Source organism: Salvelinus sp. IW2-2015, unplaced genomic scaffold (assembly GCF_002910315.2).
Source record: "Salvelinus sp. IW2-2015 unplaced genomic scaffold, ASM291031v2 Un_scaffold1286, whole genome shotgun sequence".
NCBI lineage: Eukaryota > Metazoa > Chordata > Actinopteri > Salmoniformes > Salmonidae > Salvelinus > Salvelinus sp. IW2-2015.
Window position 1 is genome coordinate 128050 of NW_019942818.1, and position 14854 is coordinate 142903.

Genomic DNA, 14854 nt, shown 5'->3' on the forward strand with positions numbered 1-14854 from the left:
ACAGTTCTATTTTTTTTCATCAGACCAGAGGACATTTCTCCAAAAAGTACGATCTTTGTCCCCATGTGCAGTTGCAAACCGTAATCTGGCTTTTTTATGGCAGTTTTAGAGCAGTGGCTTCTTCCTTGCTGAGCGGTCTTTCAGGTTATGTCGATATAGGACTCGTTTTACTGTGGATATAGATACGTTTGTACCTGTTTCCTCCAGCATCTTCACAAGGTTCTTTGCTGTTGTTTCTGGGATTGATCTGCACTTAATCTACATTAAATCCCTACGAAACAGAATGTGTCTCCTTCCTGAGCGGTATGACGGCTACGTGGTCCCATGGTGATAAATACTTGCATACTATTGTTTGTACAGATGAACATGGTACCTTCAGGCATTTGTAAATTGCTCCCAAGGATGAACCAGACTTGTGGAGGTCATTTTGTTTCTGAGGTCTTGGCTGATTATTTTTTGATTTTCCCATGATGTCAAGCAAAGAGGCACTGAGTTTGAAGGTAGGCCTTGAAATACATCTACAGGTACACCTCCAATTGACTCAAATTATGTCAATTAGCCTATCAGAAGCTTTTAAAGCCATGACATATTTTCTGGGATTTTCCAAGCTGTTTAAAGGCACAGTCCACTTAGTGTATGTAAACTTCTGACCCAGTGGAATTGTGATACAGTGAATTATAAGTGAAATAATCTGTCTGTAAACAATTGTTGGAAAAATTACTTGTGTCATGCACAAAGTAGATGCCTAACCGACTTGCCAAAACTATAGTTTGTGAACAAAAAATGTGTGGAGTGGTTGAAAAAATTTGTTTTAATGACTCAACCTAAGTGTATGTAAACTTCCGACTTCAACTGTATATATCCCGGAGACACACACACATACTCAGCCATGAAATTGCGCCACACAAGCATCTACACACAGACACACAAAACCGTGTGAAGCCCTTGCCCTGTTTATACTGCTTATTATAGAAAATGCTTGCATCTAGCTCAATGTCCTCCGCCCACCGTATCTTGCAACAGCGCCCCTTGCTCAAAGGCCTCGTAATGAAGTTGGTCTACCAAACACATTTCTGTTTGAAATGGAGCTGTGTTTTTAAGAATAACCTCAAAAATATCCAGAAGTATTTATTTGCACTATTTGCAGAGGTCCTGTTCTCTCAGAGGACTGTTGCTTTTGCTGCAGGTAACGCTTTAACTTGAGTAGAAATTCACTAGTACAGATTTGTGTCACCTATCCTATTAATAGATAGCATAAACAGAGAACTAAAAGAGATTCGGACAGCAAGCTGTGCATCTCAACAGAGCCAATTAGATGTCATATGACAAAAAACAGGGGAAATGCAACCCCACGCTGACAAGAAATTCCTTGGTTTGAACAAACTGTAGCCTAACATAGTGTCTGGGTGTTGAACCCCTGAACGCTCTGGAACCCCTGAACTTAACCCTGAACCCCTTGAACTTAACACTCTGGAACCCTGAACTTAACACTCTGGAACCCCTGAACTTAACCTCTGGAACCCTGAACTTAACACTCTGGAACCCCTGAACTTAATGCTCTGGAACTCCTGAACTAACTCTGGACCCTACACTACACTCTGGAACCCCTGAACTTAACACTCTGGAACCCCTGAACTTAATGCTCTGGAACCCCTGAACTTAACGCTCTGGAACCCTGAACTTAACACTCTGGAACCCCTGAACTTAATGCTCTGAACCCCTGAACTAACACTCTGGAACCCCTGAAACTTAACACTCTGGAACCCCTACACTTAACACTCTGGAACCCCTGACTTATTGCAATGGTCATTCACACAGAATGTCTACCCTGCCCTTGGGAGTGGGCTGGGAAGGAGAGTGGATGATCTGAGAGATGTACAATACCTGCTCTCGTGTGAGACGTTCCCTGAACATTGGGTTGATTCCTTCTCTTTTGTATTTGATTGAATGTCAGTTGATTTCATTGTCTCATGCCTCACTCTGCCAGGGAAGGTTGTTCATGCCACTCTGCAGGGAAGGGTTTGTCTCATGCCTCACTCTGCCAGGAAGGGTTTGTCTCATGCCTCACTCTGCCAGGAAGGGTTTGTCTCATGCCCACTCTGCCAGGAAGGGTTGTCTCATGCCTCACTCTGCCAGGGAAGGGTTTGTCTCATGCCTCACTCTGCCAGGGAAGGGTCTGTCTCATGCCTCACTCTGCCAGGGAAGGTTTGTCTCATGCCTCACTCTGCCAGGGAAGGTCTGTCTCATGCCTCACTCTGCAGGGAAGGTTGTCTCATGCCTCACTCTGCAGGGAAGGGTTGTCTCATGCCTCACTCTGCCAGGGAAGGGTTGTTTCTCATGCCTCACTTGCCAGGGAAGGGTTTGTCTCATGCCTCACTCTGCCAGGGAAGGGTTGTCTCATGCCTCATTCTGCAGGGAAGGGTTTGTCTCATGCCTCACTCTGCCAGGGAAGGGTTTGTCTCATGCCTCTCTGCCAGGGAAGGGTTGTGTCATGCCTCACTCTGCCAGGGAAGGGTCTGTCTCATGCCTCACTCTGCCAGGGAAGGGTTTGTGTCATGCCTCACTCTGCCAGGGAAGGGTTTGTCTCATGCCTCACTCTGCCAGGGAAGGGTTGTTGTCTCATGCCCCACTCTGCCAGGAAGGGGGTCTGTCTCATGCCTCACTCTGCCATGGAAGGGTTTGTCTCATGCCTCACTCTGCCAGGGAAGGGTCTGTCTTCATGCCCTCACTCTGCCAAGGAAGGGTTTCTTCTCATGCTTCACTCTGCCAGGGAAGGGTTTGTCTCATGCCTCACTCTGCCAGGGAAGGGTCTGTTCTCATGCCTCAACTCTGCCAGGGAAGGGTTTGTCTCATGCCTCACTCTGCCAGGGAAGGTATGTCTCATGCCTCACTCTTGCCAGGAAGGGTTTGTTATCATGCCTCACTCTGCCAGGGAAGGGTTTGTGTCATACCTCACTCTGCCAGGGAAGGGTTTGTCTCATGCCTCACTCTGCCAGGGAAGGGTTTGTCTCATGCCTCACTCTGCCAGGGAAGGGGTTTGTCTCATGCCTCACTACTTGCCAGGGAAGGTTTGTCTCATGCCTCACTCTGCCAGGGAAGGGTTTGTCTCATGGCCTCACTCTGCAGGGAAGGGTTTGTCTCATGCCTCACTCTGCCAGGGAAGGGTCTGTTCATGCCTACTCTGCCAGGGAAGGGTTTGTCTTCAGCCTCACCTCTGCCAGGGAAGGGTCTGTCTCATGCCTCACTCTGCCAGGGAAGGGTTTGTCTCATGCCCTTCACTCTGCCAGGGAAGGGTTTGTTCCATGCCTCACTCTGCCAGGGAAGGTTGTGTCTCATGCCTCACTCTGCCAGGGAAGGGTTTGTCTCATGCCTCACTGCCAGGAAGGTCTTGTCTCATGCCTTCATCTGCCAGGAAGGGTTCTGTCTCATGCCTCACTCTGCAGGGAAGGGTTTGTCTCATGCCTCACTCTGCCAGGGAAGGTTTGTGTTCATGCCCTCACTCTGCCAGGGAAGGGTCTGTCTCATGCCTCACTCTGCCAGGGAAGGGTTTGTGTCATGGCCTCACTCTGCCAGGGAAGGGTTTTGTCTCATGCCTCACTCTGCCAGGGAAGGGTTTGTGTCATGCCTCCACTCTGCCAGGGAAGGGTCTGTCTCATGCCTCACTCTGCCATGGAAGGGTTTGTCTCATGCCTCACTCTGCCAGGGAAGGGGTCTGTCTCATGCCTCACTCTGCCAGGGAAGGGTTTGTCTCATGCTCACTGCCAGGAAGGGTTGTCTCATGCTCACTCTGCCAGGGAAGGGTCTGTCTCATGCCTCACTCTGCCAGGAAGGGTTTGTCTCATGCCTCACTTTGCCAGGGAAGGGTATGTCTCATGCCTCACTCTGCCAGGGAAGGAGTTTGTATTCATGCCTCACTCTGCCAGGGAAGGGTTTGTCTCATCCTCACTCTGCCAGGAAGGGTTTGTCTCATGCCTCACTCTGCCAGGGAAGGGTTTGTCTCATGCCTCACTCTGCCAGGGGAAGGGTTTTGTCTCATGCCTCAACTCGCCAGGGAAGGGTTCTGTCTCATGCCTCACTCTGCCAGGGAGGGTTTGTCTCATGCCTCACTCTGCCAGGGAAGGTGTGTCTCATTGCCTCACTCTGCCAGGAAGGGTTGTCTCATGCCTCACTCTGTCCAGGGAAGGGTTTGTCTTCATGCCTCACTCTGCCAGGGAAGGGTCTTGTCTCATGCCTCACTCTGCCAGGGAAGGGTCTGTCTCATGCCTCACTCTGCCAGGGAAGGTCTGTCTCATGCCTCACTCTGCCAGGGAGGGTCGTCTCATGCCTCACTCTGCAGGAAGGGTTTGTCTCATGCCTCACTCTGCCAGGAAGGGCTGTCTCATGCCTCAACTCTGCCAGGAAGGGTCTTGTCTCATGCCTCACTCTGCCAGGGAAGGGTCTGTCTCATGCCTCACTCTGCCAGGAGGGTTTGTCTCATGCCTCACTCTGCCGGAAGGGGTCTGTCTCATGCCTCACTCTGCCAGGGAAGGGTGTTTGTTCTTTTTCAACCTTGCATTTTGTGAAATCTAATGATGCACTTATGTTGCCCCACTTTTCCCTTTTCTTCATACCTTACCTACTAAAGGAGGGAATGACACTTTCTTGGTAAGTGGATGTTAACCAAGAGGTTAAACAAGAGTAACGATAAAAAAAAAACAGAAAAAAGAAAATGGGTCGCTGTACACATCTCAGCAATAGTCTTCTCCAGGGAAAAAAACTCCACAAAATGAAAATTGAGTAGAAGACGATTTGTTTTTCTTGATTTGACTCTATAATTGTGAATCTTTTATTTTGTTCCTTCCATTTCTGTGATGTTCCGTCAAGGTTTGTTTTGATTTCATATTCGTTTTTTAACCGTTACTTAAAACTGGAAGAAGTCCTCTTTTTCTATTCTACAAATCTGTAGCTCTCTATTCTCTCTACTGTAACTCTCTCTACTGTACTCTCTACTGTATCTCTCTACTCTCTACTTATCTCTCTACTGTATCTCTCTAACTCTCTAATGTATCTCTTCTACTCTCTACTGTATCTCTCTACTCTCTACTGTAGCTCTCTCTACTGTTCTTCTACTTTCTCTCTACTGCTATCTCTCTACTCTCTACTGTAACTCTCTCTACTGTATCTCTCTCTCCTTCTCTACTGTATCTCTCTTCTCTACTCTTCTCTACTGTATCTCTTCTACTGTATCTCTACTTACTCTCTACTGTATCTCTCTACTGTATCTCTCTACTCTCTACTGTATCTCTCTACTCTCTACTGTAGTCTCTCTACTGTAACTCTCTCTACTGTTTCTCTCTACTTGTATCTCTCTACTCTCTACTGTAACTCTCTCTCTGTATTCTCTCTCCTCTCTACTGTATCTCTCTACTTCTCTACTGTATCTCTCTACTGTATCTCTCTACTGTAGCTCTCTCTACTGTAGCTCTCTCTAACTGTAACTCTCTCTACTGTATCTCTCTCTACTGTTATCTCTCTCTTACTGTATCTCTCTACTGTATCTCTCTACTGTAACTCTCTCTACTGTAGCTCTCTCTACTGTAACTCTCTACTGTAACTCTCTCTACTGTAACTCTCTACTCTCTACTGTACTCTCTCTTACTGTAACTCGTACTGTAACTCTCTCCACTGTAGCTCTCTACTCTTTACTGTAGCTCTACTGATCTCTCTATCTGTACTTACTCTCTACTGTAACTCTCTTACTGTAACTCTCTAATCTCGTCTCCCTCTTTAACTTTATTTGTTAATTTGATATTGTTTACCATTCTTCCTCTCCCTCTTCTAGTTATTTTTTTGTTTCTTTTTTAGGATTATGATTTCTTCGTCTCATTATGGTTTTGCATGCCAAAGTATTGCATGCGCCGCACCATAGAGGACTGTCTATAAGCCATATCAAGAAAAAACCTAGATCTTTTCTTTTAGATGTTGACCCTCTTTTGGCAAGTACACCGTAGCACTCAAACCCTCCACTGTGACAAACTCTGAGGCCCTTTCTTCCCCTTTCTTCTGTTTTGTCTTTGGTTCTTTTTTTTTCCGTTTGTTGGTTATCATCTCTCTACAGAAGCTGAGAATGCTGACTGCTGCTACTCCGGGAACCCAGTCGACCGTGATACTGCCACAACTGAGAGGAGGAGAGAACAAGGCCCACACTGCCCTCTACAGGGCCCCAGGAAGTACTGCTGCCCAGGCTGGAGAGGCCCTACATGGGGAGGACAGGCAGACGATGGGCCTGGGGTCGTCAGGGAGATGGGGAGGTCACAGAGGTCACAGAGTCCAGGGGAAGCGCTCCCATTCGCCGACTCACAGCAGTGACTCTACCCACTCTCAACATAACCTGCATCCTCACAGAGAAAAGAGCTCTCACCAGAAAAAGTAAGGAGAGAGATTGGACCGGCCATACTGACATAACCTTTACCGGTCATTGGCCGGATTAATGCAGGGAATTACTGGGGCTTAAACCCCTGAGCACTGACCCAAGAAGCAGCAAAGAAAAAGTAAAAAAGAAAAAAAAATTAATTACATGACCGTTAGTGCATTGATTGGGTAAGCGATTCCTAAAAAATCCCAAAATACTGAATGATAAATAAATGTGACTGGTCAATTGTTTGAGTCAGGGGGCTGGGCCCAAACCCAAGAGGCAAAAAAATATTTCAATTTTTATGATAAAAAATAAATAAAAATCCAACCACAATGTTCTAAATACACGAGAGAGCATTATATAATATATATTATATATATAATATAATATAATAAAGGCACAGAGTTTCACATTTTTTACTGTGGATTACATTGTATTACAAGCGCCTACAGGTAACTGCCAGAATAAATGAAACACCAACATAAATGTCTTAAAAGGGTGTTTGGTCGCCACGAGCTGCCAGAAGAGCTTCAATGCACCTTGGCATAATTTCTACAAATGGACCTAAAACAAGGAAACTGCACCCCACAGACCATAACAAACATAGCTGTGGGAAGTAGGGGTGCTGAGAGTGCTGCAGCACCCCCTAAAATGTTTTAATAAAACATGTAATAATATATAAACAGTGACTCAAACTATTCAGACCCCTTCCCTTTTTTCCCCCCAAAAATTTTACGTTACAGTCTTGTTCAAATTTTTTTTTTTTTTTTTAAGTCATAAATCTACACACAATACTGCATAATGACAAAGCGAAAACAATTAAATTATTCCCCTCCCCCCCCCCGCAAATTTATTACAAATAAAAAACAGAAATACCTTCTTTACATAAGTATTCAGAGCCTTTGCTTTGAGACTTGAAATTGAGCTCAGGTGAATCCTGTTTCCATTGATCATCCTTGAGATGTTTCTACAACTTGATTGGAGTCCACCTGTGGTAAATTCAATGGATTGGACCTGATTTGGAAAGGCACACACCTGTCTATTTAAGGTCCCACAGTTGACAGTGCATGTCAGAGCAAAACGCAAGCCATGAGGTCGAATGAATTGTCCGTAGAGATCCGAGACAGGATTGTGATGAGGCACAGATCTGGGGAAGGGTACCAAAAAATGTATGCAGCATTGAACGTTCCCAAGAACACAGTGGCCTCCACCAATCTTAAATGGAAGAACCACCAAGACTCTTCCTTGAGCTGGCTGCCCGGCCAATCTGAGCCTTCAGGGGAGAAGGTCCTTGGTCAGGAAGGTGACCAAGAACCCGATGGTCACTCTGACAGAGCTCCAGAGTGCCTCTGTGGATATGGGAGAACCTTCCAGAAGGAAAGTCTCTGCAACACTCCACCACTCCACCGGGCCTTTATGGGGGAGCGTTCTAAAGCACTGTGTCTCAGTGTTAGAGGCATCACTTCAGACACCCTGGTTTGAATCCAGGCTGTATCACAACCGGCCGTGATTGGGAGTCCCATAGGGCGGCGCACAATTGGCCCAGCATCGTCCGGATTAGGGGAGGGTTTGGCCGGAGTAGGCCGTCATTGTAAATAAGAATTTGTTCTTAACTGACTTGCCTAGTAAAATAAAGGTTAAATAAAAAAAAATAAAAAATAAAACCTACTAAAGGTATCCACCATGACCGCCATCTTTCCTCTGTTACCACTAATCAACTGATACTCCTTACCTACAGTGGGGCAAAAAAGTATTTAGTCAGCCACCAATTGTGCAAGTTCTCCCACTTAAAAAGATGAGAGAGGCCTGTAATTTTCATCATAGGTACACTTCAACTATGACAGACAAAATGAGGAAAAAATATCCAAAAAATCACATTGTAGGATTTTTATGAATTTATTTGCAAATTATGGTGGAAAATAAGTATTTGGTCAATAACAAAAGTTTATCTCAATACTTTGTTATATACCCTGTTTGGGCAATGACGAGAGAGTCAAACGTTTTCTGTAAGTCTTCACAAGGTTTTCACACTGTTGCGGGTATTTTGGCCCATTCCTCCATGCAGAATCTTCCTCTAGAGCAGTGATGTTTTGGGGCTGTTGCTGGGAACACAGACTTCAACTCCCTCCAAAGATTTTCTATGGGGTTGAGATCTGGAGACTGGCTAGGCCACTCCAGGACTTGAACATGGTTCTTACGAAGCCATTCCTTCGTTGCCCGGGCGGTGTGTGTTGGGATCATTGTCATGCTGAAAGACCCAGCCACGTTTCATCTTCAATGCCCTTGCTGATGGAAGGAGGTTTTCACTCCAAAATCTCACGATACATGGCCCATCATTCTTTCCTTTACACGGATCAGTCGTCCTGGTCCTTCAAGAACAAAAACAGCCCCAAAGCATGATGTTTCCACCCCATGCTTCACAGTAGGTATGGTGTTCTTTGGATGCACTCAGCATTATTTGTCCTCCAAACACGACGAGTTGAGTTTTTACCAAAAAGTCATATTTTGGTTTCATCTGACCATATGACATTTCTCCCAATGTTCTTTCTGGATATCCAAATGCTCTCTAGCAACTTCAGACGGGCCTGGAATGTATTGCTTAAGCAGGGGACACGTCTGGCACTGCAGGATTTGAGGCCTGGCAGTGTAGTGTGTTACTGATGGTAGGCTTTGTTACTTTGGTCCAGCTCTCTGCAGTCATTCACTAGGTCCCCGTTGGTTCTGGGATTTTTGCTCACCGTTCTTTGTGATCATTTTGACCCCACGGGTGAGATCTTGCGTGGGGTGTCTTTTATACTGATAACAAAGTTCAAACAGGTGCCATTAATACAGGTAACGAGTGGGGACAGAGAGCCTCTTAAAGAAGAAATTACAGGTCTGTGAGAGCCAGAAATCTTGCTTGTTTGTAGGGGACCAAATACTTATTTTCCACATAATTTGGCAATAAATTCATTAAAAATCCTACAATGTGATTTTCTGGATTTTTTCTCCTCATTTTGTCTGTCATAGTTGAAGTGTACCTATGATGAAAATTACAGGCCTCTCTCATCTTTTTAAGTGGGAGAACTTGCACAATTGGTGGCTGACTAAATACTTTTTTGCCCCACTGTATCTACCTCCAGGACTAAAGTATCCCACTCTTCCAAGCGGCACCACCGTGGGGGTCGGGGACAGGCCCATCACCAGAGGCTGTCTGCATCTCCAGGGCGGCACCAGCATGCGTCTGGGTCAGGCACGAAGAAGAGTGAGTCTCGGGGGCGGGGCGGTGTGGGGGTCCGGCAGCGCAGCAGCTCCTGGAGCTCAGGACGGTCCTCATCATGCTCTGCCTCCAGAGAGAGAGGCCTCAGCAAGGCCAAGTCCCTCCACGTCCATGCCAGACAGAACAATTCCAGGTGAGGAACATCGCCTACGGAAGGGTTACTTACTAGTCTATGGATGATAGTTAACCTACCAGCAAGAGGAAGGGATACTTACTAGTCTATGGATAATAGTTAACCTACCAGCAAGAGGAAGGGTTACTTACTATTCTATGGATGATAGTTAACCTACCAGCAAGAGGAAGGGTTACTTACTAGTCTATGGATAATAGTTAACCTACCAGCAAGAGGAAGGGTTACTTACTAGTCTATGGATGATAGTTAACCTACCAGCAAGAGGAAGGGTTACTTACTAGTCTGTGGATGATAGTTAACCTACCAGCAAGAGGAAGGGTTACTTACTAGTCTGTGGATGATAGTTAACCTACCTGGAAGGCCAGATTAACCTCTTGGTTTTTAGGTCTACTAGAAACTTTTGTAGTTTAGTTTAGCTCCCCAGTGATTTTATTTTGACACAAACATAACTTTTTTCATACATTTTGTTTTCTTTTCCTGTCCAGTACATGACAATTTCTGTGGCATTTTTAGTTTTTCCGCTAAGGAGAGAGATAGTCCTCACCACTCTGACGCTGACCGTGCTCATCGTCGTTCCAGGAGCTACTCTCCCATCAGGAAGAGGAGACGAGATTCTCCCAGCTTCATGGAGGCTCGCAGGATCACCAGGTAACAGAACAGCTACAGTATCTAACCACGCTCCCTCAGTGAAAGCAGAATACAGTTGTAACACTGACATCTATGGGAGAGATTGTCAAGGTTTTCTCCCTCTCAGCTTTTCTTGGGGTTTTTCCTCAACAATTTGATTGTAAATACTCAGCATAATTACTGTAAATGTGGGGTTATTTTATGTACATACTGTATGTGTGTATAAGTGTGTGTTTTATCCTTAATCAAGTGGAACTGAAAATGTTATATTATTTCAGGTGAAATGTATTTTTATCGTAGAAGTGTACAACCTTTATTACAGACTGGATTTGCCACAGCTGAGCGATGGCACACAGTAGCAATAATATGATTCAATTGTATTTCCCAGGATATGTGTGGCGTGCTTTTCGATAAAATGCTGGTTTTGTCACTCCTCTGTCACTCCTGTACAAAGGAAGATTCCCCTGGGAGCCAAGACAACAGAATGCTGCTGAGCTGCAGGCTAGGTTACTGTGGTAACAGTTGCCGTGCAGCAGGACTCTCCTAGTCCTCCTGACTGAAGTCCGGTGAAGCAGCTAACCAACAGAACAAACTTCCCAAGAGTAACACTGCTGCCTCTCCTTTCCCTTCGAGTCTCTCTCCTTCTTTCTATCCTCTTTTCCTTTTGTAAAGCCACTTGAATAAACTCACACGAGCACTAGAGAAACGGTCAGATATCCACTAACGTTATAACACAGGTGTGTTTGATGAAGGTGCTATCAAGGCCTTCATCTTAGTCAGTAATGTCTCCCTTGGCCGTTATCCCAAATTGTGAATCTACAGAAATTCCAATGACAATTATTTTTTTGATGATTCCAGTGAATACTCATTCAGTAGCAGAAGCACCTTGATAGAGCTGACGTCGTTCCTAGATCGTTAAGTCACCTGATTTGTGGTTGATGGCTAAACTTCAGATCATTTTCCTGTCCTTTTTTGTGTGGCTAACAGCTCTTAACTTACCAGCTGCAACCTCTCAAACCTCTCAACTTCTGCAAGACTCACTTAGGTTGTACCTTGAGGATGTCCATTAACAAGGCAATCTCAGCGCTTTTAACCCATTGAAGTGTGTGTGTGTGTGTGTGTGTGTGTGTGTGTGTGTGTGTGTGTGTCGTGTAGTGCTGTGTGTTGTGTGTCGATGTGTGATGTGTGTGTGTGATGTGCGCGTATGCGTGTGCGGACGAATACTAACTAACATATGCATCTGCTCTCTTTCAGCACCTCTCAATCTGACTGTATCACCTAATAACCATAGTAACAACTACAGTAATAAATACAATAAAAACCACAGTAACAACTACAGTAATAAATACAATAATAATACAGTAACAACCACAGCTATAACTACAGTAATAAATACAATAATAATACAGTAACAACCACAGTAACAACTACAGTAATAAATACAATAATAATACAGTAACAACCACAGCAATAACTACAGTACAACGATAACTTCAGTATGTCAATTTCTCTGGTCTGCTTTTGATGACAGCTGACCAAGTGCTTATTATTTATTTGTTTACCTTTATTAAGATTCAAACATGTTATAGATTTGACGTGGTACAGTACATGGATTATTTATATATATTTTTTAAATACATTTGATATTTAAATTCTGAGAGTATTTAAAAAATGCATTATGTTGCAAAACCTACAGCATTCCTACTGTAACAGAGACAAGAAAACACGCTCTCTGGTCAGCTGTCAATGTGCTGGTCCTCCTCACACTAACTAACTCCTACAAGAGCTTTATGTACTGTCTAATCTCCTACCCTCTCCTCTCCTCAGCGCTCGGAAGCGGCCTATCCCGTACTACCGCCCCAGCCCTTCCTCCTCCAGTTCCATGTCAAGCCCCTCCCACTCAGGGAGGAGTCGCAGCCGCAGCCGCTCAAGCAGCCCCAGGAGCCACAGCCGCTCACGCAGCCCCAGGAGCCACAGCCGCTCACGCAGCCCCAGGAGCCACAGCAACTACAGTCGCAGCAGCTATGAAAGCCCCGGCTTCTGATGACAGAGAGAGAGAGAGAGAGAGAGAGAGAGAGAGAGAGAGAGAGAGAGAGAGAGAGATAGGGGGAGACAGCAGGAGAGATTGAGGGAGAGAAAGGGGGAGGGAGATAAATCATGTTATGCGTCCCTGATTGGTCCAAACACACGGTCAGACCTCCTCTGTTTTTTTTTACCATCCTCAGTCTCCATCTCTGTATACCAGCGTTAACCAGCGTTAACCAGCGTCAACCAGCGTTAACCAGCGTTAACCAGGGTCAACCAGCGTTAACCCGAGCCTGGATCTGAAATATCGATTTGTCCTCACATAGGCAATTATTTAAAATAAAAAATGTCAGATCATGCTTTTAGAAAATAATTGATAAAGAACAATTCTGTAAGCACTTTCTCTATATCTTTCTGCATAGCAAAAGTAAACCCCCCCCAAAAACATATTCCAGCAATGGGACACTTCCATGGAGTTTGTCGAAGAAGATGAAAAGAAGAGATACAAGTGGAAAAGAAAAGAAAATCAAATCAAACAGCACTGGGCAATTCTTCCTCCAATGTCATTACATAATTTCCCCAAAGACACTTATGCTCTATTTTAAGAACCAGAGAGATCAACAGATGCGATAAAGAACAAAAGAAAAGATGGCTGACGATTTAGCATGCAGAAGGGTACTGATATAGCAGGATGTATAGATGATTCTAAACTGTAAGTTCTGGCTTGTAAACTATGCACTGTATATTCTATGTGATTTTGTTTGAAGAGGCTTGTTATTTGATGGTGACTTCGCATGATGATGCATTAGAAAGGAGGAAGGCTGCGGCTTGTACCAGAGAGCCCTGCTGCCTGCCATTACAGTACTACAGGTCCCAGGGTGCACCTGTCCCTGCCCCTGCCACTACAGTACTACAGGTCCCAGGGTGCATCTGTCCCTGCCCCCTATTCTGACTTGGGGCACGTTCAGATAGAAGTATGCTATGTAGAACAAACATGGATCTCTGAGATGTAGAATAAGGAATCACGTCGGCTCTATTTGTGGTATTTCTATCTGAAACGATCGAGAACATTTTGGTACTGAACATGGCCCTGACAATCCTGACCTGTAATCACACACAGAGGTAAAAAAAAAAGGGACAAATGTTTGATTATTATGTACTTTTTCTCTCTTCCCTATTCCACTATTTATTATCTTCAGACCTCTTGCCCAATGACCAGTGACGTAAAGTCGCTCTGTAAAGATGCTCCTTCTAAAGATATCTTCTGCAAAAGCAACCATGCATTCATGTGGGGGGTGGGTCTGTCTTTTATCCACAGCTATTTATTCAGTTATTTATTCCAATTATTTATCTATTTCTTATGTTATTTATTTGTTAATTTATTTGATTATTTATTTGTTTTGTCTCATCGAATGTTTTTAAAACAATTTGAAGAACCGTGTTGTTGAGTTCTTAATATTTAATGGGAGATTGCTGCATATGTACACATCCTCATCTATGAATATACAGAACGGCAATTGATGTTTTAACCCAAATCCTTTTTTATTTGTCATGAAAGCTTCTGCTTCCTTTAAGAAGTGAGTGAGTGAGCTGGAGATAGCTTGTTTCTATGGGGGCCGGGTTCCCAATCCCTTACCTGATGCGATGTATAATGCTCTTACACAGGGTTACTTAGAGGGGCTGTTAGCTGTCTGTCTCTTTCCTGGTGCAGGGGATGCCTAGTTACAGTCTTAGAGGGACTGTTACCTGTCTGTCTGTCTGTCTCCTGGTGCAGGGGATGCCTAGTTACAGTCCTTAGAGGGACTGTTACCGTTGTTCCTGTACGTGTCTGTCTGGGCAGGGGAATGCCCTAGGTTAGCATGTCTTTAGAGGGGCTGTTAGCTGTCCTGCTCTCTCCTGGGTCAGGGGATGCCTTAGTTACAGTCTTAGAGGGACTGTTACCGTGTTCTGCTGTCTCCTAGGTGGGCAGGGATGCCTAGTTTACAGATCCTTGTAGGAGGGGCTGTTACTTTGCAGGGCTCCAAAGCTCCACTTCTACGAACTCCTACTGTCGAAATCATAAACCAGTCCTGGATTGGCTCTCTGCAGACAAAGGTGTGTTGATTGGGCTAGTTTGTTGTCGGTGTTACCAATCACATTGCCCCTGCTGTAAAAGACTGATCTATCCCCTACACCCTGCTTTTAACCAGAGGTGTCCTGGGAACCTCATGAGGTCAAAGACAGAGGGTACAAGCCAGTGGTCACCTAAACTATGTATGCGGCGGATGCCCCTGCTAGCAAAACGCTTGCACCCAGACACAGGTAGTCCCACTAGATGCCCATCATGTTCCCTGTCTCTGTTTACTACTCTGTGTTGATTGGTCCCCAGCTAGCACATAACGTTCTGAAAACCATATGTTTCTTAGAGATTGGTTAG

General features: G+C 44.9%; 1 protein-coding gene across 1 annotated transcript in view; it reads left to right on the top strand.

The window, feature by feature from the left end:
• Window positions 1-14243, top strand: part of LOC112070313 (nipped-B-like protein B) — a 92762-nt gene extending 78519 nt beyond the window's left edge. Inside the window, exons 10-14 of the mRNA XM_070438912.1 lie at window positions 4625-4644; window positions 5968-6408; window positions 9517-9786; window positions 10300-10434; window positions 12241-14243. Coding sequence (XP_070295013.1) covers window positions 4625-4644; window positions 5968-6408; window positions 9517-9786; window positions 10300-10434; window positions 12241-12457 — 1083 coding nt within the window. The 3' untranslated portion in view covers window positions 12458-14243. The remainder of the gene's footprint in view (window positions 1-4624; window positions 4645-5967; window positions 6409-9516; window positions 9787-10299; window positions 10435-12240) is intronic.
• Window positions 14244-14854: the final 611 nt, after the last annotated feature.